The following is a 20,754-nucleotide window of genomic DNA, read 5'->3' on the forward strand; positions in this document are numbered from 1 at the left end:
AGCAAATTGTTAAATAAAATAAAATAAAACATTTTTTTTGTTCTAATTATTATTATTATTATTTTAAATATTTATTTATTTATTGTGCGCTTATTGTACATTTCCTGTTTCATGGGCAGCAATTTGTAAACATGCTTTTTTGTCATTATGTTGCTCATGTTATTCATATCAGGTAAGACATTCATGATCATGAAATGAAATATTTTTCCGTCTGGATATTCAGCGCAATCTTCAAATGCAAAATCCTATTGATACGCACAACTGCAGAAGCGCATTTTGAGCTTTGCATCTGTGCTCCCCAACATGACTTAAATAATACCTACCATTCAACTAACATTGAGGTTTTGTTTTGATACCCCAGCTGATGGGAAGGTTGTAGGCTTTCTGTCCCTTTAGTGAAGAATTCTGTCTTCATTAAAAATAAAATATATATATAAAAAAAAAAGTCTGGAATCATAGTCTCACTTTTCTCCGGTGATGCAACCTGCATGTAACAGATGGTCACAATGGTAATGCAATTTATTCCTGCCTTTTTATTGAAGCGATGATCTGAGGCCATCTGGCTTGTGGCATTACTGAGGGTCGCAACACAAAAAAGCCACGCCGGAATAATGTACAAGTATATTTTAATGACGAGTGTTATTCATTTCAACACGTCTGTACAAACATGCTGAGACACAGGAAAGCCACTGCACTTGCTCTAACTTACAAAGCTGTCTCACATGGACATATCAAGACATACAGTATTCCAAAAACATTGCGTAGAATCCTTCTAATAGGTATGATAAAAAAATAAACTTTTCAAATGACTGACCACCACAACACCACCACACATGTACCGCTGTGTTGCTTAAGACGGTGTGAGTGAAGCATGTGTTTGGTGTGGCTCACTCGGCATGCAAGGCCATGCCTGAGACGCACGTCTGTGCATGGCCACATATAAAAGACAGAGGTGATCCATAACTTTCGGTGAATGGTGTGTGTGTCCCTACATAACTGCGGTGGTTAATCGAGTCAAACTGCGTCTGCTCTAACCGAGCCGAGGCAGTGACCCGGCGGCTGCACAAGAGCAGCAGTGCTTTATCTCCATTAAGTGTGTTTGCAGATGGGTTTCGCACCACATGGTGCGGCATAAACAATGGGACAGAAAAACTCTTCTGAGTGAAAGTATTCCTAAACGACAAGTCACTTGAGCAAAACAGCAGCCCACACATCAAAGAGAGGCTGACGTCAGATGTGGGAGAGTGCTAGGTTTTTACTGTTCAAAACCGCATTACTGCTGACAGAGCTGAAGTGTGAGGGTTTGTTTGACCACCTGACCAGTCAGGTCACGCAGGTGCCGCACCTTCTTAGTCTTCTACTTCTACTCTACTGAGGATCTCACTCTATGCGTCTGACATATTCCCTGTTTCCTCCTTTTCCATGTGTGCAAACCATAACCTCCACCCTAACTTCTCCAAACTTGATCAGCCCTCCTCTCCTCCTATGTGACTATCTTCCACTCTGCTCTGATCCATACATAGCAGCCATTGCCCCTACTGTCTTTTAAAGCTGGTCATCGTATCGTCCAAAAATCATGCTTGAGCTTAACTTATATTTGCTCGAGGAAGGTGCCATGATGGTTCTGTTTCCGTTTGTCTAGGCTTATTTTTCACCTGCCGCCACCTCAGATAAGCAGGAGAAAACAGCTCAGCAAGCCTTGGCTTCTCAGTCTACCCCCGTCCCTGGCTTCAGTCCTTGACTGACCTTTCCATAAATTGTCAACACGGACTCCTCTAATTGAAAAGCATTTAACAGACTAAGTTCCTAACAGTTTGTCAGTGAGTTGGTTTATCCGAAGTGATTACGAGAGGTCGCTGCCAGCGCAGCGTATTAGGCAATAATTGATTCATAGTTTAAAATGCATCGGCCTGTTGGTAATTGTTTTCTTCTCGGTGATGCGGCCCTTTCCCCGGCAGTCGGTTGTTCCGGTGGATGAATGGCAGAATGAAAGAGCAGTGGAGGCTCATTATTTACGTATTAGTGCCAGATGCGATGGCGACGTGGGTGAGATAGGAGGATGGGCCGATGAGGCAGATGCTGTCTGGGGATATGAACGAATGACCCACCTAAACAGAATCACAGTGCATGTTTGGGAATGCAGGGATTGTAAATGTTGTGTATAAAGGACAGCACTGCAGGTTGGCTAAGGGGAGGTGATTCATTTTTTTGACACTCGCAACTCGCCCTCCGCTTGCTCGCATGTTTGGATAGCCTCTAAACCCTCAACGGTTCCTCGAATGCATCTCAGATGGGATGCCGAAGAGGCTGCGTTAGTGGCAGTGGTGTAAATATTAGCATGAAAGCGTGAATGAGTACGTGTGTGGTCTGCGACTGTGTCACGGAGCTGACATTTTCCATCTCAGGCTCGAGGCATGCTGCTTTCAGAACAAAAGCAATGTAAATCAACAGCATTGTTACTGGCCCAACACAGCAATGAGCCGTAAACAGAGGTATAAAAGTATGCACAAGTGCCCACTTTACACTTATACAAACACTCTAGTTAGATCAACAAGACATTGAGAGCACATAATTCTTCAATAGAGACGAAAGAGGACACAAGTCCCCTGAACATGAGGATACAGCTGAACATGAAGAATCTGTTAACAGTCAGTAGCTCCATGGTCTTTTCAGAGGGGGCTTCTATGTTCCCCCACACTTAGCTTCTCGGTCCAATTTGGTGACTCACGGCATCATTCACATGCCGTGTGCAGAGAAATACACTTGGTGAATTGGTCATTTAGAATATTTGTTTACAGACAGCAACACATCTGTTCAATAAAGGGGTTAAGAAATCTATATAAAACAGAATTTTAAGATCGTTTTTTAAAGATAGCATTTATGTGCTATTGCATTTTTGTTGTTTTAGTATTCAAATGAACGTCCAAACAAATCATTTTCTGAGGTTTTATCTTGAGTAAGCTTGTGATATAGAGCTCAAAAAAATAGCTAAAGTCCAGCTAAAATACCGACTCCGCATATTTGCCCTGTTCGCTATTCAGCATGAAAAATGCTAGGATTATTGGCATCTGCAATGACGTTTAGCTCCATTCAAAATGAAGCACAATTACATGAGTGGCCAATTAAACGTGAGCGAGGATGGTATTGAGTGTATTTACATGTTTTTTTTTACGTGCTATAAAACATTTATCTCGCACCACAGTCAACGCTACGTAGCTCTAAAGCCGACTTAACCACCTAAGTTATATACTAAGTCAGATTGTGAGGATGCAAGTTGTGTCACAGAGCTTGTTTTGTTTTGTCATGTCATGTATTTTTGGGCTGCATCACACATATGAATAGTACAGTATTATGAGAGATAATGATCGCCTTAGTTGAAATAGCTTCCAACTTTTATCGCCTGTTAAGGGGTCATTTGCAAGAAAAGCTTAGGATGTCATTTTACTGAAATTTAAAAAAGGATGTTTACATCAACTGCATGTCTGTATTATCTCAAAGAGAACCTTCTCTAACAAAGCTTGTCGGCTACTGTCATGACAGCACATTATTTTTTATTTATTTCCATTCCCTAAAGTTCACAGGAAACTTCCGCACAGCGACTACACACAGTATGTTTTCACACAGCTGAGCTGGAGACTTGGAGCCAGCCCACATCTGTGTAGGCCCCTGTCACATGCCAGTACACCGCCCCCATGAGTTTGGTCCAAATCATCTGCACTTCTGCCGTAAAGAACTCCGGGAAGTCTTCGGCCAAGACCTCAAGCATCACTCCACTCAGAATCTGAAAGAGCAATGGGATTAAAACACATGAGGATTGTGAAGAGAAAGCCAGCCTTCAGAGGGTATTGGCAGTAGAGTGGAACAAAAAGAAGTCTCTGCAGCTGAGCAGTGGGCGAGACAGGTGAGAATTAAACATGAGGACAGAGAGGCATGAAAGTGGTGGGTGGACAGTCTATACAAAAATGAAACAATATGAGCGTGAAAGTAAAGTAGGGCACATCCCAGTCAAAACAAATGTGCGCACTTTAAATAGACTCGCTAAATCTGTTTTAGAAGCAAACAATATTCCTTTGAAAAGATGCAGCATGAGATGAATAGTGTTGTTTTGTTTTTGTTTTTTCAAAATAATTGCACAGATAAATCTTTGTCTCCCTCGTTGATTCTCTCGAGCAGAAACACATACAGACATCTGAAAGTCAAGCTCATGAGTCATAAACACGGGGACACCGTCAACATACTGAATACGCAGCAGGTGGTTATGATTGCCTGAAAGCTTTATTCATGAAGTGAATGCGACACATTCTGCGGGGAATCGGGAGCTTTTAAAATAGTGGTAATGTGTTTTCATCCCAGCCGCATTTATCATGAACACACTTGGGGAGTTAAAGCCCCAGAACCAGACGAGGATTTTCTGAATCAGAATTATTGCATAATTACAAGTTATTTTTTATTTCAAATGTTTTTTTTTTTATTCCAACTACTGTGTATGCGCTTCCCCTCCACTTTTTACCGCCTCTTTCTTACTCTTGACTTCAAATGCTGGATGTAATCCACTGATTTAAGAAATGCAGTCGACAGAAATGGTGCATATGACCTAGTGGAGCCTTACTGTAGGGAGGGATTTCAAACATTACTTTCCTTCATCGTGTTAAAATCATATGTATCTTTCATGGAGTGATATTGGGGGATCTGTCTGCCTTTGCTGCCTGCTCACGGTGGTCAAGATGCTCCTGTAACACACAAGCCTGAGCACATCGGTCCAATTCAGCTACCCGCTCCGGCTCCCTGTCGCTTTTGTTTACATTCAGAAGCATTATTGTTTATTATAGCTTACACTTGTTTCTCAATGACTGTGTGACATCCTGTAGGTCCATATCATCTGATCAGAACCAGTGCACACTGACTTGAAAATGTGAAAATGGCGACTGTAAAGGGGCCCAATTACGTTTTTTCTGTATTTAAAGAGTTATCTACAGCAGCGGTTTTCGGGAAAATGATCCAATTTCACCTCATTTGTGAGATAGAGGTGGGTGATATGATGACAACCAACCTGAGGAGATCAAATGGATTCGCTGACATTCTCTCTACACACTCTACTGTAGAGCTCCAGTGTGTTGATGCGCTGATCTGTCCATCAGTCAAAGCAGCGCTGCTGTGGTGCGCGGTGCTCCTCTTCCCACACACTCACAGCCAAGAAGCTGCTCACATGCGCAACTTTCAGCTGTTTTTAAACCTGATGCGCCTCTAACTTGACCACACTCTTTCACCACAGAACCATGGAGGGACTCATCCTTGTCGGACCCACAACGCCAAAGACTGTCTGCACCGCAGAGCTGACAGAGCTGACGGCTATTGTGACGCCTCACTTCAAAACTTTATTGACACTCATGGACTGACAAAGTTTGCTTTGTGGTTTAAAAGTTGCCGAAAAACTAAATGCGCAAAATAAATGTGTGAAGAGAGAAACCAAGTTCAGGCAAAGAATGCTGAGGATTTGTCTGGAAACTCAAAAACTACAATAAAATCATTCAAAAGAGAAGTGATAAAATCGAAACAGTTATTTAAAGTAAATAAATGAATAAATAATGATATACTTTGGCATGTTGCCCGCCCCTTTCTGGACACGTATGAAACAAATACTTACTCTACTACTGCTCTGCAATTTGTTTCAGCCTGGAAAAAGAGTGTCAGTAGCTGCAGTTTTTTTTTTACAAATGAATAGAGATTTTCTATAGGACTTTTATTGCAGCTGCACCTTGGCCGAGGTTCCATTGGTGGTGTGCCTCTGGATTTTTTGGGATGAACCAAGGGTGCCATCACTTAAAAAGGTTGAAAAACACTAATCTACAGCAACTTGAAACGTCACCTTAACACATGCTGAAGTGAGAAAGAATGATGGTCATCCATTTACCTGTTATTTACTTGGAAAAATAACAAATATGGTGTCTACACAAAGCGCTCGGGTTTTGCCCATTCCTTTTGGTTACAGCTCTCATTACTGTACAACTGACATCACGAAAGCGTGTTCATGTAACCCACAAAGGATCACTCTATTGATGGCACAAGTAACGGCACTGACTAACTTCATGGAGCAACTTTTTAACCAGTGTCTTGAAAAATGAAATGTGTTGCTGCGAGGGAGCGTTAACTCAAATGTATGACACATTTTGCATCTGTTCTAAATGTAACTTAAAAGAAGATGTTATCGACGCAACATGCAAATGAGTTTACAATAACAACCCGACGTGACAGATACAGTCAAGAATATTCTTTAGGATGACCTCAGAGGCTCTGGAAAAGTTCAAGAACATGCTACAAACTTAGCATTATTGACCACTCTTGTGTGAGTGGTCAAAGTTACATTGAGAACATATGCAAAACATGACAAATTTTCCATTCATCGCAAGTTAACTTACATCTAGTGTGATTAATTGAGATAAAAAATTGTTTTTATTGAACTTGGTATATTAGTGAATCAAATGATGGACCCATACATACATTTAAACAACAAAATATTGTTTATTTTGCATCAGTTTGACAATAGCACAATAAATCACCATGGTGGCAATATTCAAGTTTTTATATCACTTTATTTAAACTAAAGCTCTTTTAATGTCTTGAAAATATTTGTGTAAGAATTTCTATATCTATAAGAATCAAGTCCATTCAGAGAAGTGGAAACCCTGGCCATTGTGTAGTGAAAAACCTCCCTGAACAAAAGCAAACAGATGCTTTTGTTTGCTTTTGTCCAGGGATTCCTCCATGTTTGTTGTTGTTGTTATCATCCTAGGTGCCACGTGTCTTGTGCATCAGTGGGATCAGTGGACCTGCACTTATGTGCAATAAGGCCCCTGTAATGGGTTTAAAGTGCCATATACATACTTAGTATGGAGAAAATGGTTGGGGATAGGATGGGAGGGTTGGACATGAAAGAAGTGAAAAGGTTTGTAGTACCTTGAAGTACATGGGCTCCACCTTGTGCTTGATTGCATGGGCCTTCCCTACCAAAGCCAGAACCGCTGACACCTTCTCCGGGTCGTGAAGGTTCTCCACCACGGTGTTGATGGCGTTCATCACCCTGCGAGCATGGTGCCGCAGCTGGCCGCTTCGCTCCATCTCCTCGGGATCTTCCATGTCTTGGAACTGACTGAAGTACTGCTTGGCTGATGGGAAGTTGACAAAGAACCTACGACAAAAGTAAAAGGACTAGTAAGATTTAGACATCCGAGCGGGACGGCAACCAGTTTGGCAGGTGAGAACAAAAGTTCTGCAGCGTCATGTGACGGGTGATTTCCAAAATGCCTTTTAAGAACTTCTGAATCCAAGTCTTGGTTTTGCTGTACACTCTGTACACAGCTTTTTGATCTTGTATAGTTGTTTTCAGCCTCAATGTTCCTTGTTTTACTCCCACTTTCCTCAACATAACAGCACTTAAACAACCTTCCAACTTGAGCTGTCTTCAACTCCCCCCTCGCCACCCTCATCTGAGCCACCAACTATTGAATCAGAGGAGAGTTTGAGGCATAGGTAGAACTGTTGTAGTATTATAGGATGGAGGAGGTGACCATGCTTCATCATGGTCCCTGCTTTATAATGTGAGAAAAAGAAAATAACTGTTTGAGTAACTGTTTGCTTCGTGCTATATTTGGGTGTAGTATATAGCAACATGTAATAAGAACATTTTAATACAACAATTACATCATTTTAATTTAATTAAACATTTTAATATATGGGTGTCATTTCTGCTTCCCATCAAGAGAGCTACGCAAAAAATATATTTTTTGACTTTGGTTGTTGTTAATGGAGGTTTGCGCTTCTGGACAGAAATGTTCCTTTTATCTTGATAATTGTTTTTTTAAATGGTGTCTTTTCATTGAATTCTATTGTCTTGCTGTCAAAAACAGGAAACAATGTACACCTTTTTATTTAGGAAAAATAATTAAAAGGAACATTTACAATACAATGCCACGACAATGCAAGCGAAGCCTCTCATTATTGCAAATGTGACATTCTCCATATCATCTGCGGAGCAGCTGCTCCGGCCCAATCAGAGTTTAATCATTTTTCCTACCAGACGCAGCTTCACCAGAGAACCAGGTTCCTCATTAGTCTACAGTATTTATGATTATAATTATTCGCTCCAGACAGCAAGTCGGGGCTTTTCGTATCATCTATCTGCAGCCGTAACAGAGCCGGCGTGCCTGGGGAGGGCAAGGCACCAAAGACAGCAGAGCTCCAGTTTATGGCTGTCAAGTTCACTATGATTTATCAGTGAAGCTGGTCACAGCTCACACGTCCACCCACTTCCTCTTGTCGAGGAATATTTACCTTCTCATCTTGGGTTCCCAAATTTACACCCAGGAAATAAGAATAACATGAACAGAAATAGTCATAACACAACATACTAATAAAAAAAATGCATGTATTGCTAGTTTACCAGGGTCATGTGTTTGTTGGAGCCCATTCATTCCACCTCAGGCAATATGGAGGTATGTGATGACAGAAAATTGTGATCAACTGAATATATTTCATTCAAATGGTAGTTATTTCTGATTCATACTCCAAAAAAATACCTATTTTGCTGATAGTTGTGTGATCCACTATATTATTCAATTTTAATAATTAAAATGTTCACTAACTTACAGAAATTGTTAAATAATAGTGGCAATTCAAAGTGTGGTAGGTCATTGATAAACAAAAACAAATGCAATATAATTATATCTCTGCATTACTTTACGTTTCAAAATATGGTTTGAGTTTGATTTGTGGTTAGTTTTATTTTGAAGCTCACACACTTCTTGCTTGAACTGATGTGACCTCAATTAAAAGACAGTCATCTCAGAATAACGGCAAAATTAAAAGTGCACTATCAGCCATCGGCTTGTTAAGTAGCATGACTGGACTCACTTGTGACGTTCTCAGAATTGTACAGGAAAAAAATCTTTCTCTCCTGGTTTACAGTGCCTACTATCTTCCAGTATCTTCTATTTATGGTTGTTTAGTAAACAACGTGATTGAAGGCGCTGGGCGTGAACTTTCACAAATGAATTCAAATTCAAAATCGAGATGTAGTCAGATGGCTTTTAGAGAAAAAGCAAATGATTTGTTGCAAGCGTCGGCTCAAGCCGAAAAGCGGATGTTTTCCAAAGCTGCAGTCACAAGGACCGAGGAGGTTTTCGTCGCTCCGAGATGGTCCCAATATTAGAGGGTAATTGGATGCAGGTGCTGGAGTGCTGCCTTTAATTTCACCAAGTTTTGCTATTCATGAGAGACGGCAGATCTGACAGCACTAAAAGTTGCTCCAATATGTTTCGCTGCCAATAATACCCCGGCATCTGAGGGCCGCTGAGGAGAAATTGGTTCCATTTCTGCGTAATGTGTTGGAGGTAGGTGGACATTTTAAAAGGAAAGAAATCAGCATACAATTTGAATAAAAGAATCTTTAAGTAAAATCGAACCGTAAATGGGAACCTTAGCTGTGGTGTACAGTCCCTCTCTGTCTACTTGCTTGACTCAACCAACCACCTGAATCTCAGAAATACATGGATAATTCTAAATCCGTTACTTATGAATACACGTTGAATACAAGCTGCACACACCAGAGAAACAAACACTGCATTTACAAGTGATCTATACAACAGGTGTGTACTTCAAAATGTAATAACATTTCACTTCACCACGTAATGAAGCCCCCCCTTTACGTAATGACATAACACAATTTGCAATAAATGCTAAATGCATTACTTAATGCACTTGCCCACCCGGCAGCCATGCGTCCAGGCTCCCTAGAGAACCACCATCAATCTGGCTCTGGATCAAGCTGGTTGTAAGAAACGCAAGCATCCTAGCAAAGACCATTAGGACATATATGTTCACCCAAGTTTCATCTGGACAGTAGAGGCTTTTCGTGCTGTATAACACAATATGCGTTTACATAATGCACAAGCACAATTGTGTTTTTACAAGTGGGGAACCCTAAGCGAGCAGCAGTGAGTCTGCAAACCTTTGGGAACACACAATGAGATCTGAATTTCTCATTACTGTCGCTAGATCTCCATTTCACATTAATATTTACATGATTCATTTGCTGTGTGAGTGTGATCTCACGGCGCTCTGGATGGTAATAACTTGACCTGTGTCTGGAGAAACAGCATCAAAGCGTGATCTGTTCCTGATGACCACATTTTGTTTCATTTTCATATTCATATTAGCTGCTGGATGGCTTCGGAGGGGGTTTCATTGAGAACATTGCTTGTTGCAGAAGATTTATTTGCTGTTTGACCAGATATTTGGTGTTGTTACGCTCTTTCATTGCATTATTCTGTCATTTATTTTGTCATTTTGGGATGTCATTTTTTTGGCGTGATGGCCGAGGTAAAACACCTGTTTGTAATGCTCATGGTTCAGCACTGACTATTCAAAGCATGTTACTACATGGCGTGGTTACAGAGTAAATTGGTAATACAGTTGGCCTTGACTAGAGTTATGTGATACACCATGTTATTATTGTCTTAATATTGCATTCAACTAGATAAGCAACCACAGCCCATCAACTGGACATAACGGATGTTCGCGGTTATGTTCCACCAGTTACACAATGGGACTGGGTTGGGTCGCACAATGTCGGTCGGACTGTTGGGGATAAACCAAACTAGAGACCTGATTCTTGTCCATCTTAGTGGGCTGTTAACCAGCTGTTTTCTCGAGAGAATGTGACTCGAAAGGTCAGTGCTTCCTCACGGTCAGTGTAAGTAAGGTAGACCTTAGGGTGAATGATATACAACGTACTCTGCTTTGGTCTTCCTGGTCATCAAACTTCGCCCACCCTCCATCGGATACACCCCCCATGCTGGGAAAAATCTTGGGGTCAACCTTGTTTGGAACGCGAGACACATTACTCATGCCCAACTTGTCACTAATTTCCAGCAGCCAATGCAACTTCCTCGGCCTCACAAGTCGTGTTAAAAAGGTCAGTCAGTCCAGTGTGGGTGGGTCAAGTTAGCAGAGCGTCAGTTTGGCAGAACTAGTGTGAAGTAGTCCTGGACGCCACAGCCTCTGGGTCCATCAGTCTTGCTGATGAACTTTCCCTCTCTGCATACGCCTCAACAAAATCTGGCCTCATCTTTCGAAACTCGAGATATTTTTGCTTTAAATCCAACACACACTGCAAATGCAGTCAATCAATGAAGGAATCCTGGATCCAAATGACAGACAGAACAATCGTGGATCATACACTTCAGTAAAAACACTGTTGATTTTGAGCAACTCTCTCTCGGGCTCGCTGCAATGAGCCACGAAAAACTTGTGTTCTGTTTCATGCTGTGCTGCTCTGGAGGTGCAGCCTCAGATTAGGTTATGTGCTTTGAATTGTTGAGCTAGTGTTTCGACAGGATCTACATAACCAAAGAAACACCAGTATGATGGTCCCGTCCTTGCTACACCTGGCACTGACTTTTGTTCTGCAGTCAGTAGCCGACTGCTGGGTGCCTGAAGGTGAAGCCTCCACATTGATTTTCCATAAAAACAGTCCATAAAACAAAGCTTATCTTTTGAGACAAGAATCTCCCAGCATGCAAATGGACTCCAGTGGATGTCAATAAAATCAGAATGAGACAGGACAGAAAGCAGCGATGAGCTCAGCCCAGAGCAGCAACCAGAGACATCATATCAGTGATTTCAGTCAGAAACCAAATCATCGGAACACGGTTGAAGGATAACACTGAAATGATACTTGATTAAATATGTGAACGAAAGGCACAGAGAGAACAGCTTTACTTGATTACGTGCTGGGTTGTGTTCTGACCCAGTTTAAACCTTCTTGCTGTCAAGAAGCGCTCGTACAATTAATTCCCAGTTGGAGTCTGGCCCTTGGCACTCCAGAAAGACGACATCTCCATCCTCCAGATCCCATGTCATGCCAGGCCCACAAAGGCTTGGCTGGCCTCCAGCATTTCTAGCTTGGCACAACCAGCTGTCACAATGCGAGCACACTCCTCACCTCTTTGAGAGAAGCTCTTGTTCTGCCAGGACAAACACTCCAGGTTTACAGAAAATTCTGCAGACGCCGTCACCAATACATTTATGTGAATGAGATGAATAACATTACAGCTGCGTTTGACTGATTAAGCACACGCACAAAAGCGTGAAATGGTGTTAAAGTGAATTGACATAATAGAAATGTACAATGTGTTGCCTCGTGATTTAATCTGTAAAATGCTTTTTTTTCCGCACCAATCCTGTCTCCACCCGTCCACACCCACATCCTGCCTTCACTCTCTTCACCTCCCTTTATCTTTCACAGACTTTGCTAACCCCAAATTGTGCTGTGCATCTAAGTAGCCTGTAGGTCTGAGTGTGTGGGGTTGGCTCCAGCGTACCACGACACCGTGACGGAAATGAGGCAAAACCTGAATTAAATGTTTGTGTGCCACAGGTAGAAGAAATATTAGCGATGTCATGATGATCCATTAGATGTGTTAAGATGACCCCTTCTTTTCCACAACACTGAAGAATTGAATGAAGGACCGAATGGAGAGCATGTCATGGGGTTCTGGTTGTTTTTCCCTTATTTGTGTTCTGGTCAAGAGGAGTGGCCACTGCTCTCTTCGGATTCTGCAGCCCATTAAGCACAGCTGACTCCAAAACAGCACACGACTCACCTTGCGTATATAAACCCATCTACCAGTTTTTAACCGATTTTCCCATTTGGTTTGGTCTGCTGCTCTAATTACTTTCACCAACATGGTTCTGTTTTTGCTGCCATTTCTCCCAACAACTAGAAATTGCAGTGAAATAAAAATGTATTTTATTAGTTATGTTTGGTTGAAGTCGAACAAAATGGCTGCCTCACTCAAAACACACTTTATGTATACATTGAAAAGGTGACAAGTTCTGCAAAAATGGGTAATGCCTCATGCTCATGACTTTGACCCAGTTCTGATCCAAAATATCACTTACAGAAGCACTTCAATCATTTAACACAGCTCTTTGTTCTTCTTTGTTTCTTTGATTTAACAGGGGTCTCAAACTGATCCACAAAAGCCACAGTGGCTGCCGTTTGTTATTGCAACTAAACAGGAGGAGACCCAAACACGTACAAGGTGTTGGTTGGTTCAGCTGACTCCTGATTGGTTAACCAACTTGTGACTGCACCCACAGCAGCTCCTTTGTGGATCAGACTCATTATACATACTGTGTTGGTCTCGTTCTCGATACTCTCCAGTCTTGGTCGGTGTGGTGTCGACTACAACTCTACCTTCTACACAAACTCCAGTGACGACGGATACATATTGTGGTGGACATCAAAGCCTTGAAAAAGCCCCCTGACTGAGCATGAGTGGTTCTCCAAAACTCCTGCAATGTAGCAGGTCATGTCTGTCAAACGCTGTGAAATGCTGGCTAGAGCCATCATAGCAAATACAGGTTCCCCTACCTAACAGCCAAAAACACTTCTTCATCTCGGTTGAACAGTAACTCCATTAAAGTCCTCAAATTGTTTATACTGTGCAGCGCATCCTGATCCCAACAAGCTGTCTTGACTTCTGGACTGATGACGTAATGCGATCTGTAGGTGTGGTTTTCATCTGAATATGCAGAGGAATGGGAAGTTTGATGAGAGCAGCGATGGATCAGGTCCAGTGTGGTTCAACCTCCTACCACATGCCCTTCACTCTGCTCAGATCAGCTTGTTTTCCTGCAGGAATTCCTAACTGCAGGCGGTTGAACTTCGCCTGGTCACTCCGACTTAGGCGTTGTTGGATAAACCTCCATGATGTGCTCAAACACAGCCTCTCACCATCTCTGGGGAGCCTGTGAAGACTTTTTGGTACCCCACTAATTTTTCTAATCCTCTGAGGGTGTCTAAAGAGATAGCTCAGCTTTATGACACTGGAGATGAGTCAGAGAGGAGAACTGGTGCACATTAAAAGCATCGCCACAACACTATAAAGACGGATTATGATTATTAAAAGCTGTTAGAAGGTTTTGATGAAAGAGCATATTTAAGATGTAACACTCATCAAACACGTTTTATGTCCGTCCATGAAACATTTTAAATGAACTAGAGAAGTGCACACTTCCTGATGGAGCACATGTTGTGATAGTCGAGAGTGAGAGGCAGCTACTTTTAAGTCTGAGCAGATTCTTTGTACCTGCCTATGAATATTAATGAAGCCATCCAAGCGGTCATTATGGCGACTTGTTCAACAGACCTCGATTAGATTCTGAGGGTTATTATAAAGCCAAAGGGGAATGTGAGATGAACAGCCTGAACCAAAGGTCTCGTATTAGGTACGCTGGAAACCAACATGAATTATTCAGTTCTAACAAAAAAAATGGCCAAACTTTAATTGTGGGCTACCCACGATATCTGAAGTATGAAGAGAGTACTCCTGTTAATACTATGAGACAGGCTCTTGGTTGGGCAAGAAAACTGACTCTGCAGACGGTTTTACAGTTAAATGCCTGAGCTAGGATTCAATAACTCGCTTATTCAGTCACATTTTCAGTCAAGGTCAGATCCATTAGTGAGTGGGAATTAAGTGGTACAAAAAAACATGTTTGAAATACTGCCTTATTCTCACCCGGGATGTCTCTTCAAAGGGGCCATCTTTGTTGCATACAGAGGACACATGGCTTTCATGCGCTCATCATGTCAACTGTAAGTATCAAAACAAATCCAACTATCAACGTGGGACGAATAAAGACAGTTTCATTTAATTTTGGAGAAGCTCACTGTTTTAAGCCCATTTCTTCTGTCTACTTTCAAATTTGGGGGGCGTAGTTTTTTTATCTCTTAGTGTCACCACATCCACATACTGCTGCCTTCATATTCAACTGCATTCCAGCGCCTACTCAAGAAACTTTCAAAACTAGCTTACTTCGTTTGCAATGGATCATTTTGGTTCACATATACCTTCATTGCTTTCTTGATAACTTGATGTGGCCCCGACGTAAAACAGTTTGAGCCCTCTCTATTATTTATAGTAATTGTATTAATTGTATATTATTGTATTTATTTTAATGTAGAAATATATTTGCTAAAAAAATCGAAACATAAAATATCAAAAATACATATTTAAACCCTGGTGCAAAGAATTATGGGACATTAATTTCAGTGTACATCATCTCCAGGTCATAGTTTTATGTCCTGTTGCATTTTATTTTGTCAACTTCCTGTTCAGCTTCCGGTTGGTTATTGATCTTCTCAGAGGCCAGTGTGAATGGCTAGATACAATCTACAATCATCCCAACAGCAGCACTGAATAGGGTTGTCCCTGAACACCAACAGGTTGCCTGTTTAGATCAGGTACCAGCCGCTAGTACTCCGCCATTTGTTGCTCTTTGTTCCAAGAAGTACTTCATGTGGACTGGATGTTTTTAGTTTGCAAGTGACTCAAAATCTTATTTTTTTTTATGCACTGCAGGAATACATGCCTTCAGGCTTCACCGGCCTCTTGTGTTCATTCTGCTTCTTCTCTTGATTTCAACTCACTTTTATTGTTTCTGCCGCCATCCAGCGCTGTTCTGGATTTCATATTGAGGACTATTGGAACTGTCTGCTTTGAATAAACTGTTTAGCTTGCAACTGCGGCCTCTTTGGGTCCAGAGAATGACACAAGAGGCACTTAGTTTGGAGATGATATAGATTTCGGTGCAGTATTAAATATCATTTTTAACAACCGCATGTATAATTCTTGGGCCGCATAAAATGACTTGGCAGGCAGATTGGATTTGTCCGCCCCTTAGGTTTGACGCACAGTTCCCAGGAAAACTGGACCAGAGAGAGATCCAATGAAGAAAAAGCCTGGAACAAAATCTGTCCCTATAATGTACTGCAAAGGATACCCCCCCCAAAGACTTGGCAGCCCGTCAGAAACACGTCTCTCAAAAACTATACAACTCTAGAATCCCATAATAATTATTGACAGCTCTTTTGATGTGTTTTGTTCATTCCCACACTGTTATACCTTTATATTTACTACTCAACTGAGTCCCTCTCTCCATTGCAGCAATGGCATCACGTCATAATGCAAGTCAATGGTCACATGAACATGGATAGTCAAGACATAGTCCAGCATTTGTTTGTATCAAAGGCAGCTACAGTATGAACACGCAGGAAAATATGGTGATCAGATTTAAAGTACCACATCTGGATGGCTATTTATCATCATCAATGAGCTCAGTTTTATTTTTGTACAGACAAGCCACAATTTTATGCCTGTAATTTCATAGACCCTCAGTGATAAGCATCAACATTGTATTTGGTACAGTATGGCGGAACACTGTTGTCTGCCCAGCTAGAAAAGATCTCAAATTTATTTATCAGCAATAACTCTCACTGATGGATGAAAAAAGGGAGTCCAGTCCTGTACAACTTCAGCTGGAATACCAGACCACACAACAACCAGACATATTTGGCACTAAAAACATGTTTTTCAGACAAACAATTGTGTATATTTCTGTATATATGTATATACACCTGGACTGTAAATGGATCTATCTACCATGGTCATAGATAATGGAAGGTGGGGATGAGAGTGGAGGCAGGGTGGCGATGACTGTCAGGTGTGATCGGTGACAGAGTGCCACAGAAGAGTGGCAACTAGGGTGAAAGGGAAGCTCTACAGGACGGTGGCGAGAACCGTCATGACAAGACAAGAAGCAGAGTTAGAAGTGGCAGAGATGAGGATGCTCTGCTTTTCATTACGTGATCATCCATGAGTGTCTGTGGCTGGGTTCATGAGAAAGTTTCAACACGATGTGTTTTCATCTTCATGCCTCTAGCTTGGTTGGCGACCAGCCACTGTATAGAAACGAATACGTCACACCAGGCAAAGGGCCGACAGTAACCCAAACACACACACTCACATAAACAATTCAACAAAAGTATAAACCATTCAATAAAAGATAGCCCCTCTGATTTTAATAAGGGAAGAGAAATGTGACGAATAATGAGAAGAGAGATGCATAAAGAGGGTTGAACAGGAAGAGAGTGCGTAACGAAGCACGGAGAGAGACATTCAAGTGCCAATGCTCTTCTCTGTCAAGCACAGATAAGAGCACACGCATGTTAACAAAAGACACCCGTTGCCCCTTCCTCCCTCTGGCTCTGGGACGCTCATCAGCCTGAACCAAAATCGGTTTGTCTCACTCGGATTACTCTGCGGAACTGTGTTCATTTTAACAAGGCCCTTCAGCTAGTGTTTGACTGACTTTCTGTTTCTGTTTATAAATACTGACATCCAGCTGGTTTGCCAACCTTTGCACTCGGCTTTCAACGCTCTGCATGGCATTTTAAAAGAGTGGAATTCAACCTTCAAGATTCATAAAAAAGAGGAATGAGCAGAGAGAAGGGCAAACATTGTTTTTTTTTTTCATCTTCCTGACGCGAAGCGAATCTAACAAGGAGAAATGGTAGTTCCATTCCATTTCACAGCTCAGTTATTGAAGTGTGAGTGTGACCGAGAGCACTTTTGATATAGAGCCTTCATCTGCATGGCGGAAGGTTCTTGAACAACTACATCTATCTACATTAGGATGTTCACTGGTAGCAGAGTCGACAGATGCAAACTGCTGTGTTTCTATAATGGTAGAACACACAGGTGAGTGTGAATGGAGGTGTTTCATGTCAGTCAAGGATGAGGTTGGATCCTATTGAGAGCCCAAGCGATGAGTGTTTGTGGCCACATCAGTGTATTACCATGTAACAAAGGTGATGCACTTTCGATTAAAATGGCATGTTTTGGCATCCAAGTCTGTATTTGACACCTCCCTTTTTTTATAGGTTAAACCGAAGCTCATAATTTATGTGCTGACTTTGCATGATCGTATAACTGACCAAGCTTGACTAGCCACACTGCTCCATTGGGATTAACAGGATCAGTTGATGCTACCAGAGTAATGTGCAGCACAGGGTCATCGTGTGGTCTGTGTGTCATTTGACCTAGACACCATGGTTAGCTTTGAGAAAAAGTGGTAATAAGAATTTGTCAGTTGTTAACACGATTTTTGTCTTAATCTGAGGGGTATCCGAACAGTTCACTGTGTATATAACACAACATAAACGCATGGCAATGCTAGTGTTTGACTGGAATAAAGAAAGACGTTTGAATCAGAATAAGCAAACCTGTTGGAGGGCACAGCGTCTGTAATGGTGATAACTTTACTTCTTAGCCTGACATCCTTGCATTTCTGGGCTCACAATAAAGATAAACCTCCTCCATCACACAGAATTTGAAACATTTACACTTTCAAAAATGTGAACATGTGTCTTTTTTAATACAAAATTTGGAACATTTTGAGACAGAACTCCAGGGCATGGGGTAATCCATTGATCTCACGACCGTGTCCTAATTCAACCATGGTCACCAAAACAAAGTCAATAGCAAGGCAACACTTTCCCTCATAGAACTACAGTTACATCCAGGGACTGCCGGTTACTATTTTTATTATTATTTTAAGCTTGTCCTCTAGCTTTCAAATATTTACAAAACTATCCTCACACACAATGTGAAGCTCACTTCAAAACAATTTGAATAAATTCAAAACAAATTGAATAAAGAATAAATGCAATCGCCCGACGGTGACCAAACCAAATAAAAACTCGCCTCGTGAGGTGTTCACGAGTGAACTTGGAACGACTCCTCTGAAACTGACCTGATGAGCACGGACACCCCAACATCCTCGCAGTTCTTGTAGACGTGACCCCAAGTGTCCTGGATTATCTCCCTCTCGGAGTCGGACAGCGGTTCGGCTCTCTCCGGACGGTCCTCCTCTCCTATCCGGACTCCCCTCATCTGAGGCACCAGAGTCGGTGAAGGTGGCGGCGGAGACTCCCGGCGAGACATCCTTCTGCGGCGCAGCAGCCCGGAGGCTCCCAGCAGCGCCCGGGGGAGGTAGGGAGCGAGGGAGGGGGGGAGGGAGACGGAGAGCTGAGACCCCACGGCGGGAGCTGGAGGTGTAAGACAGGGGTGAGAAGAAGGAGTGGAGGTCGATGGCGCTCAGAGCCAAATAAAAGAAGTGGGAAACTTGATCTCTGATCCCGTCTTCACCCCCAAACTTGTTCTCTTTCCAGTGATGGACGGTCTCCCCACTCTTCACCCAGCCTGCTCCTCTGCTCTGGTGAGGCAGATGTGGAGGCTCTGGTGAGTTGAGAGGAGTCGATGTGGGGAGTGAGGACTGGGGAATAAGATGGGAGAGGAGTGGGTGGAGAGATGGGAAGAGAGAGAGAGGGATGTTTTCTCAAATATTCTGAGACCTTTTTTGTTTATGTTATCTGGAAACCGGTACCAAGTTGTGAATATCCAGGGGGAGCTTTGACTTCCACTCGTCACCATTACAATTTAACAGATTTTTAATGCAATAAAATACACAGAGACGCACAGAAAGGCGAACCAAGTGCCACCGAACTCAGAAGTCAGGAAGAGTACGGAGCACATAAAACAAAAATAAACAAAAACAAACAGACATTTACGACCTTTTGAGTCATTAAATAACATCTGACTTTATCGCAATTTTATGCTGCACATTTGATTGCTTCTCTCCTGCTCACCAGTAACAGCGATGCACACCAGATGGAGGCTCAAATTTCTCTATCATTTTATAGGAAAAAATAAATACCGCCTTTGGTTGTTTCCCACTTCACAAATTTTTAGTGTCTTTTACACAAAACAAAGATTGCATCTGTGTCAATTGTTAATGCTTGAAAAAACAGGAATAAACACAAGAAATGTAAGGTGATGATTAAATATTCCAGGGAGGAAGGTGTTCCAATAAAGTTGTTCCAGCTGCAATGCATGAAATGATATCTTAAGCAAACCTTCTGGACTGTCCGCTCCAACTGATGGTGACAAAATAACGTCATGAATTATTTAGGTGCTATTAAACAAAAAAAATTTTGGACCAAGAGGAGGATGGTGAATCACGATCCCTCTCAGATCTGGGTTTTGGGGATATGATATCAACATGATGTGCTTTTCTGACTCAGTTTTCAATTTCACAGTTCTGCCCTCATCACTGGGCAAAGTATGAAAGTCGCTGCAGCGTGTCATGACAAAGTTTGGGCCAGTTATCCTGTCGCAGAGTGCTGGTTTTGAACCAAAAGGCCCTGTTTGAAAAACTGTCGTTTTCGATCTCATCTCAGGATTTCTGGCGCTCATGCCTGCGTTTAACCGCGCTCCAGTGACTGACCTGTTCATGTGCTGCGGCTTTGGACCTGAACTGATCCAGGGAATCTCCACTGTCAGCGCTATCTGCTGGAGTCATCAAGAGCCATGAACGGAGAAAACTTAACTTCAGCAAAGTACCAGCTCTTCGCTTTCGCTAAACCAGATCTAACAATATGAACTTTTTACATGTGGACCACTGTTAGCCATGCAGCTCCTTCAGGAAATACTGAAGACTAAATTCAAGTGAATGACTTGTGTCGCAGTGAGTGCTGGCCTTCAGTGAATGTTTTCTTCAATATTTCTGTCTGCAGGTCCTTCGAAAATGATCTCTACAAACCCTGTAAAACACACTTTTAATAAAGTCTAGTTGCCAAGACTGCAAAGGCAATTTAAAGTGTCTTGCTCAAGGACAACCTGATGTGGGATCACTGGTGTTCTTAAATGGGTCTCATCAAACCACTTCTAAAACTAATGACTCATGGCAGAGTAAACATTTGACAATAATGCCAAGTGGGCGACTGGTCCAACTAGTATTTTTTCCACTGTATACATTAACTGCAAATGAAGTACTCTGAAAATTCGACTG

General features: G+C 42.0%; 1 protein-coding gene across 1 annotated transcript; it reads right to left on the reverse strand.

Moving 5' to 3' along the window:
- Positions 1 to 625: 625 nt before the first annotated feature.
- On the reverse strand, positions 626 to 19,152 carry LOC128754043 (cytoglobin-2). The gene is made up of 3 exons (XM_053856361.1): positions 18,658 to 19,152; positions 6,955 to 7,186; positions 626 to 3,781 (listed from the first exon to the last, which is right to left on the reverse strand). The coding sequence occupies exons 1-3, from the start codon at positions 18,846 to 18,848 to the stop codon at positions 3,617 to 3,619; spliced, it is 588 nt and encodes a 195-aa protein (XP_053712336.1). The 5' UTR covers positions 18,849 to 19,152; the 3' UTR covers positions 626 to 3,616.
- Between the last annotated feature and the right edge of the window lie 1,602 nt (positions 19,153 to 20,754).

Source organism: Synchiropus splendidus, chromosome 2, assembly GCF_027744825.2.
Source record: "Synchiropus splendidus isolate RoL2022-P1 chromosome 2, RoL_Sspl_1.0, whole genome shotgun sequence".
Lineage (NCBI taxonomy): Eukaryota > Metazoa > Chordata > Actinopteri > Syngnathiformes > Callionymidae > Synchiropus > Synchiropus splendidus.